Genomic DNA, 17931 nt, shown 5'->3' with positions numbered 1-17931 from the left:
AACATTTTTACTGAGTATCTCCAACTCTAGCCCACTCTTAAAACTGTTTTTCTGCTTCAGCATTTTTTCTCCTTTCCTCTTTATTGTTGTTGATGTTGGCTAAGCGCACTTTAAACACGCCAACCTCTATCGTTGCGTGAATGCTCACCACAGACACAGGCACACACACACATACACAGACACAGACAGAAAAAGACAGGACAGTAACGGACAGGACATATCAATCCTACGCAAGCAGCGCTCAAAGGCACATTCAATGTACGGGGTTACCATAGTTAGGACCATAACATGGCAACAGCGCTAATGCCAAAAGAGTGTAGCAAGGACTTTTTGCTCGTTGCGGCTTCACTATTGCCAGAACGTGTTCATATTGTGTTTACGCGTAGGAGGTGCTGGAAAATGCATAGACATGGATACTGGGCTGGAGTGGTTACAGCAATGCAGCCGAGCTGGGCTCAACCTGTTGACTAGACGGCAGTAAATAGAGCATGATGACTGCCAAGTCGATAGATTCTTGGAAAAAATTTAGATTGAGAAATTGATAACATAAATTCCAGGAATATGGGCATATATTTGCATAACACAAAATGCGAAAGGATAAAAAAGCAGTTGGATAATACAATAAAATATGTTTTGGCAGAAAATTTTAAAATATTTATTTTGAATGCCTCTTGAATCCTTATCAAAACCGTGCAGAGCAGTCTTATAACTGTCTAACTTGGCGTGAATGTGTCGAGAGCAGCCCTGCTCCCAGAAGCAAGACAAAAGCCACGTAAATATGCACATGAGGCAAAAGTGACGTTAAATGCGACAACGAAGGCAAGGACGACGCCAACTGACTGACTGACTGACGGACTGACGGACTGGTTGGTTGCCTGTCTGCCTGGCTGACTGCTAGGCATGGGAATTGACTCACATCGTCCTGTCACTGCCGATGCGGACTATGAAAGACACGAGCACATATCATCGATATGCATGCAAGACAATGAAGCCAAGAGCAATTTGCATTAACTTTAAGTTTCTATGAAATCCAAAAGCACCTGCAGTCGCCAAACGCTCATTGAAGTCTGTTTAAGTACGCATATTTAGGGCATATTGAAGTCGTGGCGTAGTATGGCCGAGGGACAAAAAGTTGAGATTTCTTTGACATTTGAAATTAAATATGCAAATGTGCGCTGGGCGTTGGGCCTTGGGCGTCGGTAAATGGCGCCAACAACAGTTGCCATTTCATTCCGCTGATGTATCCTTTGCTTGACTGAATATGATTTCACGATGTTTTTTTTTTTTTTTTTTTTGCATTCTTATTTTTGTATCGATTTTGGCTGCGACCGTTGACTGGAAGCAGACACTGGCGCAATCATTGCGAATCTCCTGGCGCAATGCCGGCTGAGAAAATAAGCAACGAAATAAGGTAGATATATTGAAGAGCGCTTATATGTACATATCGATATTGCTCTTTATTATATACATGTAAGTATTTTTGCAGGCAATTTCATCTACTGTCTTGCTGGGAGCAGGAGGAGAGATTTTATAATGAAATTAATAAGGCAATTTTCGAGTGCCACAGCTAATGCACGCTGACAGCCAGTGCTTAGCATTTACATACATATTTATGACATTTTTCACAGAAAATAAATAAAACAAAATCATTTCAAATTCAACATTGCGAGAGAGCAGCAAACAATAATATATGTGGAGACATATTTATATTGCGCCGCCTAAAAGTATGCAACGAATTTTGCGATCACCAGCTGTTGAGATGTATGTGCGTGTGTGTGCGTATACCTGCGTACATACGAGTTCAAGGCTAAACATACTAACAGACAGCTGATTCGCAATTCCCTTGCAACTAATAACGGAATCCAAAGAAAATAGGTAGAGATGAATGGGGCAAACGCTCTAGCTGCCATAAAAAGAAATGTGTTTTACCATAGCCCGAAGCAAGTGACAAGTCAAGGCGAATGTCAGGCGACATACGTGTCGTTGTATAGATACTATAAAACTTCTGCTAGTTTATTTGTTTAAACTAAGCCAATATGTGACGTTGTACGCTTCAGCAAAACTTTTATAAATAGATTGGAGAAGGAACCATCAGACGCAGACCATTCTGTCTGTAAGCAAATATTCATATATATAAAAATAATTGATATATAGATATAATATAGCCAAGAGTATATCATATATAAACTTAAATATATTTCAATGCAATATTCATTACAAAAAATCCTTAGCTAAAAGTCAAAAATTCAACTTTTGGAATGTTGGCAAAATACTTTTGCTTTTCAAAATATTTATTCAAGTAATAAGCAAACATAAATATTCGAAATTCCAGTTAAACGTAAATAGTGAAATGTCCAAACAGTTTTCATTTCAATTTGTTGCAACTAGCACATTTTATTAAATTATTCAAAGAGAGTAGTACAAAAAACTTAAACAAAATTTCTTTTCGCCTAATTACCCAGTTCAGTTAGCTAAATTAGGAAAACAAATTGTAATTTTACATGTATCTTTATAAGAATTTCGCTGTATGCCTAACAAGAATATCTAAGAGAAGTTAGTTAGTTGAGTTAGCCAGGCCCAAGGCCCCAGCCAGGTTTTTTTTTTATGAATTAACCAACTATAATTCAAATGTATGTTAAGCAATTTAGAGTAAGTTTAAGCTATTGTTGCTGCCATTTCATGTATTTACCTGTCATGTTCATGCACAGGCAGATAGTTAATTCAAGGCAGCATTTATTATATAGTTTACGGTTCATTGATTAGTTCAATTGATTTACAAATTAATCATATCCAGTAAATTAAAATTACGTACGTACAAAATATTCCTTTTACAAACTAATATCAAAGTTTAGTTATCAACAGTTTAATTTGTGACCGTCGCATGCAGCATGCGCGTGCCTTGCTCTCTCTCTATATAGTACTATACAGTTAATACATTGTATTTCATTTGTATATTTCCTATAGCTGTTGCATGATGTAAGTATTTTACTATTTGCTGTCTGTATGCGTTCCGATTGTTTCGTTATGGCTATTTACTTCAATTTCCAATCTATTGTTATATTTTTCTCCTTCTTTTTTGTATTTTATTTTATTTTTTTTTTTTACAACATTAATTGCGGTCTGTGGCTTCAGCTAACTTACATGCAATCAATGACTTTGTATTTCTTTTTATCACAATTCCATTTATAATTTCCATATTTGTTATCAATTCGCTGTAGATTTTTGAAACCGTTCACTGTTCTAGCACAGTGGCACGAGTTTCATATGGTTTGCAATGCTATTGTCAACTATTTTACAATAAATAATGAAAGTGTTGATGAATGATAATCAGGCTTTCTGTCGGTTGAACAGTTTGAAAATTCATGCTCTATACATATATATCTACATCAAAGAATATTTTGGGGATGGGGATACGGTGTCGAAACTCAAAATATTGTTGCCTGGCTAGTTCAATCATAAGTATAAAACTAAATCCATTTGCAAATTACAATAAAGCTGTCAAATCTGACTATTGATCGATTCGTTAGCCTTGTTGCTGTTGCTGCCATCCGCTGTTTCCGTGGCAGCTGCTGATGGTGGTGCTGTTCCTGCAGCTGGTTTGCCTGCATTTAACTTGGCTTTAACTTTCAACAGCAGAGCTTCAAACGAATCCTCCTGCGGCGGTGCAGCTGGTGCTGCAGTGGGAAACACATACGAATGGTAGTTGTTTATACCTGCATTGTCTGTAAATAGTCAAATTTGATTAATATTGCCTTTTATATTAGACACCTTGTCAACTTACCCAAATCGGCATAGGAGGCGCGACAGAACGCGCGACGTCCGCCAAAGCTAATGTCATACATATTGATTTGTGCATCTCTGGCACTCGTGTCAATGGCCGTGAAGGCATCCTGCGCACGTTCAAAGGTCACAAAGCCATACTTCATGCTGCTCAATAACAAAAAGTTCAATTACCAACTGAATATGCTTCTCATTTATTTTCGCTGTTATCAACTTACCCGTTCTCCTTGTAGTGTATGGTTATTTGTTTGATATTGCCATAGGGCAAAAACTTCCGACGCAACATCTCCTTGGTGGTGTCCGCCTCAATGCGACCCACATAGACAATGCGACGCTCCTCAACAGCTGGCTGTGATACGTTGCGATCGACATAGCCACGCCTATTGTTGTTGTTGCCACTGCCATAGCGAGTAGCTGATGTGGAGCGCGAGCGCGAGCGTGAACGCGAACGTCTGTGCGGACTCCGACTCCGCTCACGATCGCTGTACTCCGAGCCCGATGTGGAGCAACGCTCGCGCGTCTGATTTTTCGATCGGCGTTTGTTGTAACTCGTGCGACGCTGTCGCTGCTGGCGCTCGTATTTGCCAGCCTCCGAATTAGAAGAGGAACTCACCGAGCTACGATGGCGACGTGTGCTGCGCGACGAGTAGCCGCCACCGCCAATACTGCTGCCACAGGCTGCCATTGCATCCGAATGCCGCAAGCGTTCTGTTGAATTGGAATTGGAGCGTGAGTGGTATGAGGCCATGCTGCTGCACGTGGAGGACGAGGATGAGCTGCAGCTGGTTTCTTTGAGTGCAGAGCCTTCGATGTGACGCTTGCGATAAGAGCGACGCGTCCGCTCACGCGATTGCCGTGCCGTCGGCAATGTCAGCAATGGAAATTCGGGTTGCAGATCAGTCTGTGTACCCATGCTGACCATGCGCTTACGGACTCGATTCTTGGGCAGATGCATGATGACCATATCCTCGCCATGCTGTCCATTCTTATCTACTGCCTCTGCTGTGGCTGCTGGCGGTGTGGCCAGTGCCTCACAATTCGTTTGCTTAACCACCTCACTCTGTATGCTGGCTATCAGCGAGTTGGTCATGTCCTTGCATGCATCAGTGCCATTGGAGATGTTGTACAACAGCACCGAGGATTTTAACAATGAGCGCGATGAGGCTGTCGTTGTCCTGTTGTCTCTAAGCGCAACACTCGCCTGATGCGGCGGTATCGTAATGTCCGTATTACAGCTAACCGAAACAATGATAATCTCTTCATAGTCCGCCTGCAGCTTACTACTGGCCGCGGCTTGCGTCGTGGGCGCTGCGTCCGTCTCGGGCTCAGTCTCCATGCAGTAGGTGTCCTTAACAATATCTTTGAGAGGCGGCAGTTTCGTCACCCTTGGCACCTTTGCCGACACCCGTGAATCAATAATCTTTAGCTGCTGTGCTCGCTTCATCTCCAGCATCCGCAGCACCTTGTTCTTGGCCACAGTGATTGGGTCTGTTGGAACTGCTGCCTCGCATGGCGGATGCTTCAGACTGTTGACAATGTTGCTGATGGCTGCTTTGTGCGGCGATTGTTGCGCCTTTTGTATAGGTGTCGCTGAGGGCACCACCTTGCTAGGCTCCACTTTTGCTTGCTTGGCAGCCATGGCAGCCGGCGCCGCCACCGGTTTGGATGTAACAATTGTACCGCAGCGCCGCTGCTTGTACTCCTCTAAATTGAGTTTGCGCTTGGGCGCAGGCGTTGCGGCCTCTGCATTGAGAGAGGTATTGGCCGCTTCGCGCTCATGCTTTAACAAAGCCAAGTTCTTGCCCCCCAGACCCAAACCAGTATTAATTGGTTTCGTCTCTGTTTGTTTGGTTGCTGCTTGCTGCTGCTGCTGCTGTTGCTGCTGCTGCTGTTGCTGCTGCTGCTGTTGCTGCTGCTGCTGTTGCTGCTGCTGCCTCCCAGTTGGGGTAGGTTTGATGGTAGCCTCTTGTGTTTTCTTAGACGATACTTTGGACTTGCTGGCCGCGACTGTGCCAGCCGCCTTGTTGCCCACCTTGCGTTTTAGGAAATCGCATTGTTTCTTGTTGGGCACCAGACAAATATTGTGGCTCGCCTTTGGCTTCGCTGTGCTAGCGACTGCATGTGAAGTCGGAGCTGATTGAGTAGGACGATTGCCTACAACGCTCGTTGCCTTGGTTGCATTTTGATTCTGAGCCGACGCCGCTTTGTGCTACGTGGGGACATCATTTGAAGAATGAGTAACACACTTCAAACTGCTTTTCGCACACCAATTTCTACTTACCTCTGCGCTACTTATACGCTTAGCCGCTTGCTTGGGACACCAGGACGGATCGGCTTTAACATTGTCCACATAGCACAAATCATCAGTGGCGATGGGCTTGTCCACTTGACTGCGCATCCACAGAGACTCATCCACATCAACCACATCGACCGTCTCTACATCGATGATTGAGTCCGAGTCGTAATCGGAGTCACGACTCTTGGATGTTATAATCACAGGAGCAGGCAGCGCTGCGACTGGCCCCTCAGCTGTAAGAGCTTGCGGCTTCTTAGCTTGGACTAATTCGGTGTTTAATTTAATAGGAGTTTCTGGCGCCACGGGCACAGTTTTGACATGTTGAATGTTTCGCGGACGTAACGAATTAATCGTATCGGCGAAATCATCTTTGGTGATAAAGTCAGCCAAATCAAAGTTATTAACATCAATGTTCAGACCCAGGGCATCCGCTTCAGAGCAAACGGTGTTTGTGCTCAGGGTACGTCGCTTACGCTCCGCGCGGTCCATTGCGAACACATCTGTGGGCATCAGGCGCTCATCGATATCATCGTAGTCACTGGAGTGTGACTCATAGTCTCCTATAGAAGAGCTGTCGGTGCGCGTACGAAATGTGGAATTGCTGCACTGGCTCTGTACATCATCGTCCCCAAGCCCGCGATTGTCTCGATCTAGATGTTCATCATCCGAATTGATTAGCAGGCTGATCTGCCGCTGCTGCTCGAGGGCCGCCTCAGCATCGCAGTCTGTGATGCCTCTATAGACCTGGCCGTCGAGCATATTGGTATCATCGCTCAGCTGCTGCTCCACAAAGTCACTGTAGATGAGCTGCCAAAATATAAGTAAAGATAAAAGTTAATTAGAAAAAGTCTCCGAAGCGCATAGTTCTACAAGCATTACCAAGTTTTTTCTGTTCTGCATTTGCTGCTCGGCCTCATTTTGACTGAGCAACGATTCATCTGTCGGCTCAATGGGCAGGATGCCATTGAGTGTATCAGTTAACTGTAAACTATTTAAGAATTCAATATATACAATTAATGGCGACTGTTAAACATTTGAGGTTAGTTAAACGTACTCATCACTGGTTGACCAGAAATTGGGCTCTGGATCATATTTCGCAAAGTTCCCCTCGAAAGGATCCTCGTGAAACACATTTAGCATACGTGAATCCATAATGTTGTGTTCATATATAACGTCTCTGCAATGGAAATTAAGAAAAACTGTCATTAATCAACATAGCTATGCAATTTAAAATTTCAGTGTTGGTTAACACTGTTAAGAAAACTGTCGCTAGTTAGCCTAGAAATTTGAATTCTGACATTTCACATGTGAGAAAATCGTCCCGCAGTGAGGAACACTATTGAATAGCTGTGTCAGTTTTTAAAGAAAGTCATCAAAATTTGTAACAAATTTATTGCATAAATAGAAAACAATACTTAAAATGCCAAAGAAAGTAATTACTCGACGTCAGCGCAAGGCTGCCGAGGCGAAGCGCCAATCAGAATCGAGTGCACGTGCTACTGCTGCAAGTGAGGCTCAAAGCGGCAACGCAGCAGCAACTACCTCGAGTACATCGAATGTTGTGAAGCCGGGCGGCAGCAATGTAGCTAAGCAGGACCCAAAATGTGGCAAACAAAATTCAGCTCCTAAGACAACCAATACGAAGACAGCCGCACCGCATCAAGAGCAAAAAGCGGCAAATCTGCCAGAACAATCTGCGGACAAGGCAACTGTGACAGTTACCGTTAAGGACAAGACCACCCAGTCGGATAATAATGTGTTCGACCTGCTTGCCGATGAGAACTTGGAGAGGCAAGTCGGTCATACGGCAGAATGTCAAGCTCAACAGTCATCAGCGCCCGCCAATGAACAGGCCGGATCATTCAGCAAGTCCCTATCACGACGTGCTGCGGCAACATTCAGCAAAATCCAGAAGCTCTCGAAGGTGTTCAACAAGAAGATGAACTACACGGCTCCGCCGGGCAATGTGACCGAGCCAATGAATTTGGCTAACGTTGAGTTGGATGAAACTGTGAAGGATGCGATGAATGGAAATCCGGGCAGCGACAATAAAGGCAATAAGACCTGCAGCTGTGAGTTCTGCAAAGTGGTATTGAATCAGCTCTTGGCTGGCAAGAAGCGCACAGTCGATAAGAAAGCCTGCAAGAACGCCAACAGGCGTCCTCCACCCAATGCGGTGCGTGCCCCATCGCCAGAACGAGCCAGTGGAAATGAAACTGTAGGAACTACTCTGCCAACGGAGGTGAAGGTCGAAGATGAGAGCAAGACTCCGCAGACACCGTCGATTGCATCCAGACGCCGCATTATTCAAATGCTCGAGAAGAAGGAGAAACTGCTGGAGAAGGATGTGAAGAAGAAAATCAAGCAGCTAAACAAGAGCACCAAAATATTGGCAACGGAGCAGCAAACTAAGGAAGCCGATGTCAAGCAAGTCGACCAAAAGGAAAGCAATTCAGTTGTGACCAAGACACAACCGACACCAGTGGTTGCCAAAAAGACTATGCCGAGAGTTGCCGTTGCCAGAGCTTTGCAGAAGGCATCCGAGCCTACTAAAATTCCAAAGCCTGTGATCAAGTCCAAGCAGCCCGCCAAGGCAGAGCTTTCGAGTGCCGTAAAGCAGCTCTCTGCTGCTCCAGATGCCCCTCCTCCTAAGGTTTTAGGCAACACGGGTTATTTTATTCTAACGGGCACCGACGCACAGTTGGCCGCTCAGTTCAGAGATTTGGAAGCTCGCAACGTGCGCGTTGAAAATTATGTGGAGCTCCAGCCAGATGTTGCTGATAAAATTGAGCAACAACTGGAGCAGTTAATGCAGAATCGCGGGCAAATACTTCAGCGCATGCGAGACAAGCAGAACGGAATGGCTCCGCGCAGAATAAAGCGCACAAAGGAACCCAGCAAATATACATAAATTTAAATGGAAGATGACTTTAAGAGAGAATGACTGGTCAAGAAAATTAAGTTTTTACTTAAAACAAATGTCAAACACAAGCAAACAATAAAAAAATATTATTTTTACTCTTTCAAATTGTTAACAGATATGCATATGGTCACTGGCAAACTGGATACATTTATGTATATTCATTAAGTTTTCTTTTCCCTTTTTTTTTTTTTGGTCACCAAAAAATTTAGGTAGTACTATAAGTAAATAGAAAATAACGAATATTTGTTTTGACAGCGGCTTTTACTCAAATTTAGACTTGTTCTATATATCCACGTGCATTTGAACCCACAATCGATAACATGTTTTATTTCGCGCACACAGTTTAGCCAGTTGGCAACACTGAAGTGCACCAAACAGTAGCACAAAGCAAAACGGCAAAAAGCAGCGTGGCACGTTGTGAGCAAGCAACATGCTGTTATTTTGCCACCCTCAATGTGCCGCATGTCAAAAGCCGCTTCAATGATTGTGGGTATGCGCAAATTGCAAACTGATAACACTTTTTGCTCCTAGCTGGTTAAATTCATAAATTGCATTTTAACAAAATTTATACAGCTTCACGAATATCAATAACAACAAACACCGCGCAATGTACATGTATACACACACACATACGCACACCCATAGACGCACACATATACAACGGAAAAGCCGCGACCACGTGTGTGTGAGTGCCGCCGCCGCGCCATGTGCTTTTGCTATGAGCGTATGTGAGAGGGTGTGCGTATATTGCACGCGTATACATGTACATATGCTCATGCCTATCAACAATATTTTCAAATATATTATTAAACTTTACTATCGAATTTCGCACATCATATACATCCACACCCACACACTTCCGAAGCACGCATGTTTTGATTAAAAAGCAATTTCTTGATAAAAATAAAAAGTGACACGAGATGGCAGACGGCGAAATGCGAGCCCACCAGTTCCACGCGATTTTTTTACATACATGTGTACATAATCACATACATATGTATGTTTTAGCTCGCATATCATTTACACTTGCTGGCGGGAGGAGCGCCTGTGTTTGACTTGAACACTTTGATCTGCAACACCGATCGTATATTACCTTGAAAGAATGCTGCACTAAACTATGCTGCAGTTCTCAAGCTGATCACTGTTTTTAAATTGTCTTGAAAGTTTGTTTTGCTGTTTTCTGTTTATCTGCTTTAACCTCACATGTTCAGCGGCGCGTCTGCCAACGCACAAACACTGTTTGAACTGTCTGATTTTGTTATTATTGGCAGTTTAGGGCTGCTGTTGTTTCTTATTAAATTTATAATTTTTGAACAAATAAAACTCGGATTTAACTTTATTTTTATCTAATAACTTTATGAATCACATTGCTGAAATGTGTTCACGTGGACGCGAACCGCGGGGAATAATTTCTTTTGAAGAATGTGACCGTTGTCGCTGTTTCTCATTACAGCTGATTCTTAAACAGCGAACAATTTAATAACATAGGCGCAACTGTTATTAACATAAGCAAAACGAAAAAGAAATAACGTGCTTTGCCGTTAACAGTAAACTTATTTTTTAAATTATAAATAAAAGAACTTACATAGCACGTCAATACTTACACCGGTGCTTAAAAAGAAACTATAATAATTTTTTATGTACAAAAATTACGGGAAACGCGAAGAAAATATTTAGTGGCCGTTACATTGATCAATTGTCGATTTATTCAACATCGATTCTTTTTACGGTGATAACCTCCGATCGTTGCTTACGTTGCATTACAGTTGTAGAAGCATTGAACTTCTAAGATCTCCGATACTTTCCAGACGTTCACTTCCCACGATTTATTCCACTGGTTGATCTAGTATAAAAAAATTCAAAGGTTTTGGTTATCAAATTTATTTGTATGAATGAACTTTAAATTAGCAGCTAGAGAGACAATATGGATCTGCTGAAATACGGGTATACATATATATTGATTTTATTTTCTTTTGTTAAAGAGAAGTTTCTGAGACAAAATTTTGTTTTAAATCTGCCCACAGCATACAAATTTTTAGTTCGACTCAATCGCAATACATTCTGTGTACATATATTAAATTAAAAAAACTTGGTTACGTGTGTAATCTGTTGTGTGCGGAAGATATTCATATAAATAATTAACGACGCTTGACGCTTGTCCATTCGCCATCATCTCCAGCTTTGTTTTCTGTAATGAGAATTGAATTCCATTTTTAATTACCTATCAAAGTCGCTGTTATCAATAGTCACGACTCACCCTTGTCCTGTGGCTGATCGCGCTTGACCGGAGGTTTTTCATCGCGTGGAGCTGGAGCCGTACGCCAGTTACCACCACCGCCACCGCCGCCTCCTTCCTTGGGTCCAGCGCCACGAACATCGCGTCTGTCGCCAGCCGGACGGCGATTATCTCGATTATCGCGATCGTTTTGACGGGGCGAATCGCGCCAGTTGCTGCCTGTGTCACGCTGGGGCTGATCGTCACGACGAAAGCCACCGCGATCATCATCACGGCGTGGTCCATCATTACGGCGGAATGAGTCACGATCACGATCACGATCGCGATCACGATCACCACCAAGGCGATCGGAGCGATCACCACCACGACGCCACTTGTCATCGCGACCAGACGGACCACCAGCGCCAGCACCGCCACCACGCTCTGAACGATCCATACCAGTGTTAGCAGCACCTGGACCACGCTGTGATTCGACAGGTTCACGGCGCACACGCCATGACGAATCAGCACCGCCATCAGTATCCTTGCGCTCTGGGCGATCATTGCGATCGCTACGCTCAATGCGGTCGCTACGATCATTACGGTCATTGCGATCGCTACGATCGTTACGGTCATTGCGATCGTTACGGTCATTGCGATCACTTGTAGGAGCATTACGACGCCACTCGCTGGCACCGCCGGCTGCAGCACTTGGTCGTTCGCTGCGATCACCGCGTGGACGCCAGACATCGCGTTCCTTTTCGCTGCGCTCACGCTCGACAGCGACCTCGCGGGCAAGACGTTCGCGATCTTCCTGGATCTTGCGTTCGGCCTCCTCCTCCTTGGCACGTTGCTTTTCATATTGCTGACGACGCTTCTCATCCTCTGCCTCACGTTCCAGACGACGAGCCTCGGCAGCGGCACGCTCTTCGGCCTCGCGAGCAAGACGTATCTCTTCCTCCTTGCGGAAACGTTCCTCTTCCTTGGCACGCAGGTAGGCTTGGCGGCGTTCCTCACGACGACGCACCACACGCTCAGCGAGACGCTTCTTACGCTCCTCCGCAAGAGCAATTTCGAATTTCTTGAGCTTCTCAACGAAGAGCGAGGCACGCTCTTTCTTGAGTGCTTCGAGAAACTCATCGCGATCGGGATACATACGCTTAAGGCGCTCCTGCTGGCTAACGGCATCCTTGCGTTCGGCAATAGCATTCTCAATGCGAGTGGCTTCGGTGGCCTCCCAAAACTCCTTGTCCTTGACATTCTTCTCAGCCAAATATTTCTCAAAGAGCGGAATCTCCTCAAGACGCTTGGCACGCTCAAAGTAATCAACCTTCTTTTCTTGCGACTTGAGCTTGGACTGTAGCTCCTTGCGCTCTCGCTGCAGCTCTTCGCTTTCACGCATAGCAATTTGCTCAGCATCGAGCTTCTTGATGCCTTCCTCATCCAATTTGGAAAGCATTTTTTTGCCGTGCGCAGTCTGCGATATTTGCTGCACCTTCTCCTTAAGGCTCTTCTCCTTGATCGCCTGGATTTCGTTCTCATGACGCTTGCGCTCCCGCTCCTCCTGTTCCTGCTCCAATCGCTTCTGCTCGGCCAACTTGGCTTTACGTGACTCCTCCTCGTGGCGCCGGGCCTCTTCCTCTTCACGGGCATTATTCTGCTTCTCAATGAACTCCTTACGATCTTCAATGATCTTCTGGCGCTGCAGAATGCGCTGATGTTCACGATCCTTGATCTCATGGTAGTGCTGCACCATTTGGCTACGCAGCTTAGCCCTCTGATCACGCTCCCGATTCGGATATACAATAGATACGGCTCGAGTTAACACGGTGGACATGTTGACTAGCTGGGAACGAATCTGCTCCGAGGGCATCGACTGCAGTGTGGGTCCGTCAGGACGATACTCGCGCTGACTCTCAGTTAGATCGGTGCCGAAGTAAATGCTGTTGCGCTGATGATCAATGCGTATTTGCATGTCATTGTGACGCACTGACTCCACCAACAGTTTCTCCAGCTCAAAAATATTGCAGAACGGCGCCAGTTCCAGCAAACGCTTAAACTCGATGCTCTCATAGACTTGAGAGATTTGACGTATTAGACGCATTATAGTCACATCCTTTAACGATTGGATATAAGGTGTGAGCAGAGTATTCTCCGTTTCACTGGCTTCAATGGTATCCACAATAGACTGAATACGCTTGCATAGATTGAGTGGGTTAAAGTCCACTTCGAGCCAGTTGTATAGGTTACGGAAGTCTTCGGATACCAGATTCGGCACATTCAAGCGCACCTAAATATTAAAATAAATTAATAAATATATATACAAATTTTTGTTGCATTTCTTCCACTCACAACTTCTCGGATTAGAGAGACACGCGTTGGCGGCTGGGGCAGACCCAGCAGCACGGCCAGCTTCTGAGCTTTTTCTAGAGGACTCTTGTCCGCCTCGATGAACCGATCGAATTCCGGATGAGCAGAAGGCAGAGGTATCGACAGTGTAGCCAGAAGTACATGAGCAGCCATACGCTGCAGATCATCCTTAGTAAGATTTTTTTTGAGCTCACGAGTCAACTGGAACAGCTTAAGCAAAGCGGCTGCATGGAAGAGCTGATTGCCAGCCTTGCTGAAGACCATTGCCAATTTCTGATAGTAATTGGCCATGGTTTTTGGCACCGGCGTCTTCTTGGACATGGCCATCAGGCCGTGAATGTCCTCGATTGCCTTGTAGGCCTCTTGCCACAACTCCATCTGTATGGCCGAGTCTAACAAGTAGAGCCTGGTATCCAGGCACAGCTGCTGTGTCTCGACCTTGTTGATAGACACGCCTGTTGTTTGATTGCTGCTCTTGCAGATGTCTTCAAGATGCTTACGCAGCTTGTCACACAAGCGACGGAATTCACTCTTTCGGTTGTACTTCAAGCAAAACTGAAAAGCCATGCGCGCAATATCATGATAGAGCGCCTCGCAATGGGTGTTGACGCGCAACAGCTCAAGACACTGGCAATAGGATTCCCAAAGGAATTTAACCCATGGCAACAAAATAGTACGATCCGAACGATCCTGGGCATCCTCTCCGCAAACGGCACTCATCAAAATGCTCTCTGGTGTCGCAATATTATCAAGATCATCCAGCTCCAGCACAGCCACGGCGGCCGATGATTGCGCCTGAGCCGCCTCGGTATGCTCCTCGGCCATTTTCAAGTAGCCGCGTATAACATTCTCCAGTGAGTTCACATTCACCAATTGGAACATGTTACGATATTGGAAGAGACCCTCCTTGGCAATATGCGACTTCTTGAGCTCCACGCACAAGTACAAGTACTTGAACATGAGAGGCTCAATGACCGTCTCGGAGTAGGCATAATTCCACCTCTTGTTGCGGAAAACCTCCTGCAACGTATCCAGGGCACGCAAAGGCTTTCCAACCTCAATAAATTCTGCATAGCAGGACAAAAAGAGACAAAAAAGAAACGGTTAAAAAAAAATTCATTCACAATGGTACACAATTGAGCGCCTGTCACTTTTGACATTTCGCTTTGATCAGCTAATTCGCTGCCGCATGGAAAATTTTCTCGCACTTACCATTGGCTCGTTTAAGAGCATTTTCCGGACGTTGAGTGTAACGTGCCATTTTAACTTGATTACAATTTAATGCACTGACACTTTATACCGTTTTTTTCACAGTTTTTGGACAGCGATGAGGCTTGCTGTAGCAGAAAATTTAGAAAAATCTTCAGCTCGCCTACGTGTGCCTCCGAAGTTTATGCAAAATGACCGAGTTGACGTTTCACAGAGTTGCACCCTATCGGCCCAATCGATAGAAATTACAAAATAATCGATATGTTAACACCTCTGTAAAGTTAAAAGAACAGATAAATATACACGCTTATACACATAATGATATTTACAATTTAGAAACATGACAAAGTTATGGAAAAAATATATACTTTGGTTTGCCCAGGAGCACGTTGACTTTCGTGTCGCGGAATTCGAATCAATTGTTAAATTATTTAGTCTACAATTTCGAAACCTTTCAGAACATCGTTTGGTAACAGACATCGGCCTACTTGATTCCAGCCAATTTCAGTATAAAATATATTTTACAGAAACCCTTTTGGCTAGTGGAATTTCCAAATGATGAAACAGCACACCAATATGCATCCCGGTCGATTGCACTACGCTCTATCATCGAGTTATATTCGCATGCCCACACATTTCCTGAATTTCATAAACAATTGCAAAATCACGTGCATTCGCATCAAGGAGCTCTCAAGGAATTTTTTAAGGCCACCAGCTTCAAGATAACCGTGGAGACATACAACAAACACTTTAGCCAGCGCGAGAAGGTGGAAAAGATCGAAACTATGGACTATTTGCCGATCGAAGGAGCTGTTAATCTAAAGAATCCACAAGTCGAATGGTGGTATCTGGAATTTTGGGGCCTGGATCCCACAGCTGTACCTGCTGAACCCGAAGATATTCTCTTTGGACGCATGTTGGTGCACGGACAGCGGCATTTAATCAAGCAGCTCTCACTGAAACAACGCAAATTCATTGGCAACACAAGCATGGATGCACAGCTCAGCCTCCTGATGGCCAATCAGGCATTGGTGCGTGACGGCGACCTCGTTTTCGATCCTTTTGTAGGCACCGGCTCGCTGCTGGTAAGTGCAGCGAAGTTTGGAGGGTATGTGCTGGGCGCCGACATTGACTTCATGATGGTGCATGCACGCTGCCGGCCCAGTCGCATTAGCCAGAAGGTGCGTGAGAAAGATGAGAGCATTCGCGCTAATCTGCAACAGTATGGATGTGCGGATCGCTACATGGACGTGTTGGTCGCTGACTTTTCAAATCCGTTGTGGCACAGACGAATTACCTTCGATAGCATCATCACCGATCGTGGGTACAGCCTTTTCTAAGAAGTCATCAATCGAAATTTACGCAAATTTCTCTTTACTGGCAGCTCCATATGGGATACGTGAGGCAACGGAAAAGGTGGAGACTAAAGTTAATCCCAAGGATAATACCCGAACAGCTGATATGGCGCATTATCCGTCAACTTCACACTACGCACTGCACCATTTATATGCAGATCTACTGGAATTTGGCGCAAAGCATCTTAAGCTGGGCGGGCGCCTTGTTTGCTGGCTGCCCTTCCATCGGTAAGTAAACGAGGCAAAAGCCACAGTTGACAAGCTGCTGATATTAACTACTTCTAGTGAGGATTACAATGAATCAATTATACCTCAACACACGCATCTGCGCCTTGTGGCCAACTCGGAGCAGCCACTAGCTGGAAATGCAGCGCGACGTTTGCTGACATATGAGAAGCATATAGAGTACATCAAGGAAGACGCTCTCAATGAGAATTCCAATGACACACAGCTCACCACTGCTGCCTCGCAGAACTTTAGAGAACGATACTTTAATACAAATGGTGAAATAGAATCCCGTCAAGAAAGACGCATGCGAAAGGCTGCTCTAAGGGAGCAGGGTCGCTTGGAGATGGAGATGCGCGGGAAGCTTCCCAGCGATGGGCGGGCCAAGAAATGTGATTTAAACAAAGCGCGGTTTAACTAAATAATTTACTAATACATAACTATAAGCTTAAACATCTCATTGTTATTAATTTGTGACTCGCGCTTGTGTCTCTGTCCGCACGCAGCACTCGAAGATCTTCCCAAAGCTGTCCAGCAGGACATCTGTTGCCTCGGCTACACTGGTGTGTCGTCCAAGCTCCTCTGTGAGTGATGTAACGCCTTTGCCCTCGATGCCGCACGGCACAATGTGTTCAAACCATTTCAGATCAGTCGAGCAATTTAGGCCAATGCCATGGGTTGTGACGTAACGAGAGCCGTGCACTCCGATAGCACAAATTTTGCGATCATCTACCCAAATCCCTGTGTCCTTTGAGGTAGTCGCATTTGGTAAGCCCATTTGACGACAAGCTTCGATCACAGTGCGTTCCAATGTGCCTACGTACCAGCGTATGCTTGGCGTGAACTGGCGCAGGTTTATTATAGGGTAAGCAACCAATTGGCCGGGACCGTGAAATGTTATAAGACCGCCGCGATCTGTACGATGGAAATCGGCGCCCAGTTTGCGCAGTTTCTTCTCGTCCTCATCTGTGTAGCCTTTGGTTCGTATGCCAATGGTGTAGACTGGATCATGCTCCAATAGCAACAGGAAATTACGAAAGTCCGAATACTGTGACACATTTTGTTTAGCCAATTGCTGCTGTATTCGTAAACCTGCTGCATAACTTTGTCGCCCAGCGCGTACAACAGTTACTATGGGCCGAGCTGCTGGCATTTCGTGTTGATTTTAACAGAGCTGCTGTTCTCATCAGTTCGCTAAACAGATGAAAACTAAGTGTCTGACAAACATTCATTTTATGCGTTATATAGAACTTGCGCCAACCTGCCACCAATAAATGCTCAGCATGTCACTGACAAATAGTGTGACCGGGTCTGGCAATGCATACCTCTTGAAATGTGGCGCGTGTTCGATATGAAGTACTTATAGGCTCTGGCGGGTACTTAAAAATATTAAATGTCAAAAGTGTTTTACTTGATTGTAATAGTGTTGTAAGTATTCAAAAATGTTGTATATTGAAAACTATTAACGAATATATTGTTCAATCGTGCTAATATAGTTGGATCAGGTATAAAATAACCAGCGTGTTGCATGTTTACTGCCAACATATCGCAGTTGCCA

The 17931-nt window shown here is 44.7% G+C and overlaps 4 protein-coding genes across 4 annotated transcripts; 1 reads left to right on the top strand and 3 right to left on the bottom strand.

Moving 5' to 3' along the window:
• Nucleotides 1-3052: 3052 nt before the first annotated feature.
• srl (PGC-1 family member spargel) lies at nucleotides 3053-10449 on the bottom strand. Its single transcript, XM_030391136.2, has 7 exons — nucleotides 10093-10449; nucleotides 7131-7253; nucleotides 6956-7064; nucleotides 6062-6883; nucleotides 3999-5989; nucleotides 3782-3927; nucleotides 3053-3722 (listed from the first exon to the last, which is right to left on the bottom strand). The coding sequence occupies exons 2-7, from the start codon at nucleotides 7226-7228 to the stop codon at nucleotides 3499-3501; spliced, it is 3390 nt and encodes a 1129-aa protein (XP_030246996.2). The 5' UTR covers nucleotides 7229-7253; nucleotides 10093-10449; the 3' UTR covers nucleotides 3053-3498.
• A 417-nt stretch (nucleotides 10450-10866) lies between these two features.
• eIF3a (eukaryotic translation initiation factor 3 subunit a) lies at nucleotides 10867-15078 on the bottom strand. Its single transcript, XM_030391170.2, has 4 exons — nucleotides 14797-15078; nucleotides 13567-14651; nucleotides 11257-13504; nucleotides 10867-11187 (listed from the first exon to the last, which is right to left on the bottom strand). The coding sequence occupies exons 1-4, from the start codon at nucleotides 14843-14845 to the stop codon at nucleotides 11138-11140; spliced, it is 3432 nt and encodes a 1143-aa protein (XP_030247030.1). The 5' UTR covers nucleotides 14846-15078; the 3' UTR covers nucleotides 10867-11137.
• A 2-nt stretch (nucleotides 15079-15080) lies between these two features.
• On the top strand, nucleotides 15081-16826 carry LOC108659831 (tRNA (guanine(10)-N(2))-methyltransferase TRMT11). Its single transcript, XM_018112943.3, has 4 exons — nucleotides 15081-15262; nucleotides 15321-16113; nucleotides 16178-16376; nucleotides 16434-16826. The coding sequence occupies exons 1-4, from the start codon at nucleotides 15134-15136 to the stop codon at nucleotides 16792-16794; spliced, it is 1482 nt and encodes a 493-aa protein (XP_017968432.1). The 5' UTR covers nucleotides 15081-15133; the 3' UTR covers nucleotides 16795-16826.
• On the bottom strand, nucleotides 16786-17675 carry Lipt2 (Lipoyl(octanoyl) transferase 2). Its single transcript, XM_018112946.3, has one exon. The coding sequence runs from the start codon at nucleotides 17524-17526 to the stop codon at nucleotides 16840-16842; it is 687 nt and encodes a 228-aa protein (XP_017968435.1). The 5' UTR covers nucleotides 17527-17675; the 3' UTR covers nucleotides 16786-16839.
• Between the last annotated feature and the right edge of the window lie 256 nt (nucleotides 17676-17931).

The sequence above is a fragment of the Drosophila navojoa genome, chromosome 2, assembly GCF_054131105.1.
Source record: "Drosophila navojoa isolate 15081-1374.11 chromosome 2, UAZ_NAV_1.0, whole genome shotgun sequence".
Classification (NCBI taxonomy): Eukaryota; Metazoa; Arthropoda; class Insecta; order Diptera; family Drosophilidae; genus Drosophila; species Drosophila navojoa.
Note: the sequence above shows the minus strand (reverse complement) of the source record. Positions and strands in the feature narration are given on the sequence as shown.

Coding starts and splice junctions, on each gene's coding strand:
- srl (XM_030391136.2), bottom strand. CDS start 7,228: ATGGATTCACGTATGCTAAATGTGTTTCACGAGGATCCTTTCGAGGGG. Junction 7,065..7,130: donor TTCTGGTCAACCAGTGATGA/GTACGTTTAACT, acceptor ATTCTTAAATAG/TTTACAGTTAACTGATACAC. Junction 3,928..3,998: donor ATACACTACAAGGAGAACGG/GTAAGTTGATAA, acceptor GTTATTGAGCAG/CATGAAGTATGGCTTTGTGA.
- eIF3a (XM_030391170.2), bottom strand. CDS start 14,845: ATGGCACGTTACACTCAACGTCCGGAAAATGCTCTTAAACGAGCCAAT. Junction 14,652..14,796: donor TGCTCTTAAACGAGCCAATG/GTAAGTGCGAGA, acceptor CCTGCTATGCAG/AATTTATTGAGGTTGGAAAG. Junction 13,505..13,566: donor TCTCTCTAATCCGAGAAGTT/GTGAGTGGAAGA, acceptor TTTAATATTTAG/GTGCGCTTGAATGTGCCGAA.
- LOC108659831 (XM_018112943.3), top strand. CDS start 15,134: ATGACAAAGTTATGGAAAAAATATATACTTTGGTTTGCCCAGGAGCAC. Junction 16,114..16,177: donor CGATAGCATCATCACCGATC/GTGGGTACAGCC, acceptor CTTTACTGGCAG/CTCCATATGGGATACGTGAG. Junction 16,377..16,433: donor TGCTGGCTGCCCTTCCATCG/GTAAGTAAACGA, acceptor AACTACTTCTAG/TGAGGATTACAATGAATCAA.
- Lipt2 (XM_018112946.3), bottom strand. CDS start 17,526: ATGCCAGCAGCTCGGCCCATAGTAACTGTTGTACGCGCTGGGCGACAA.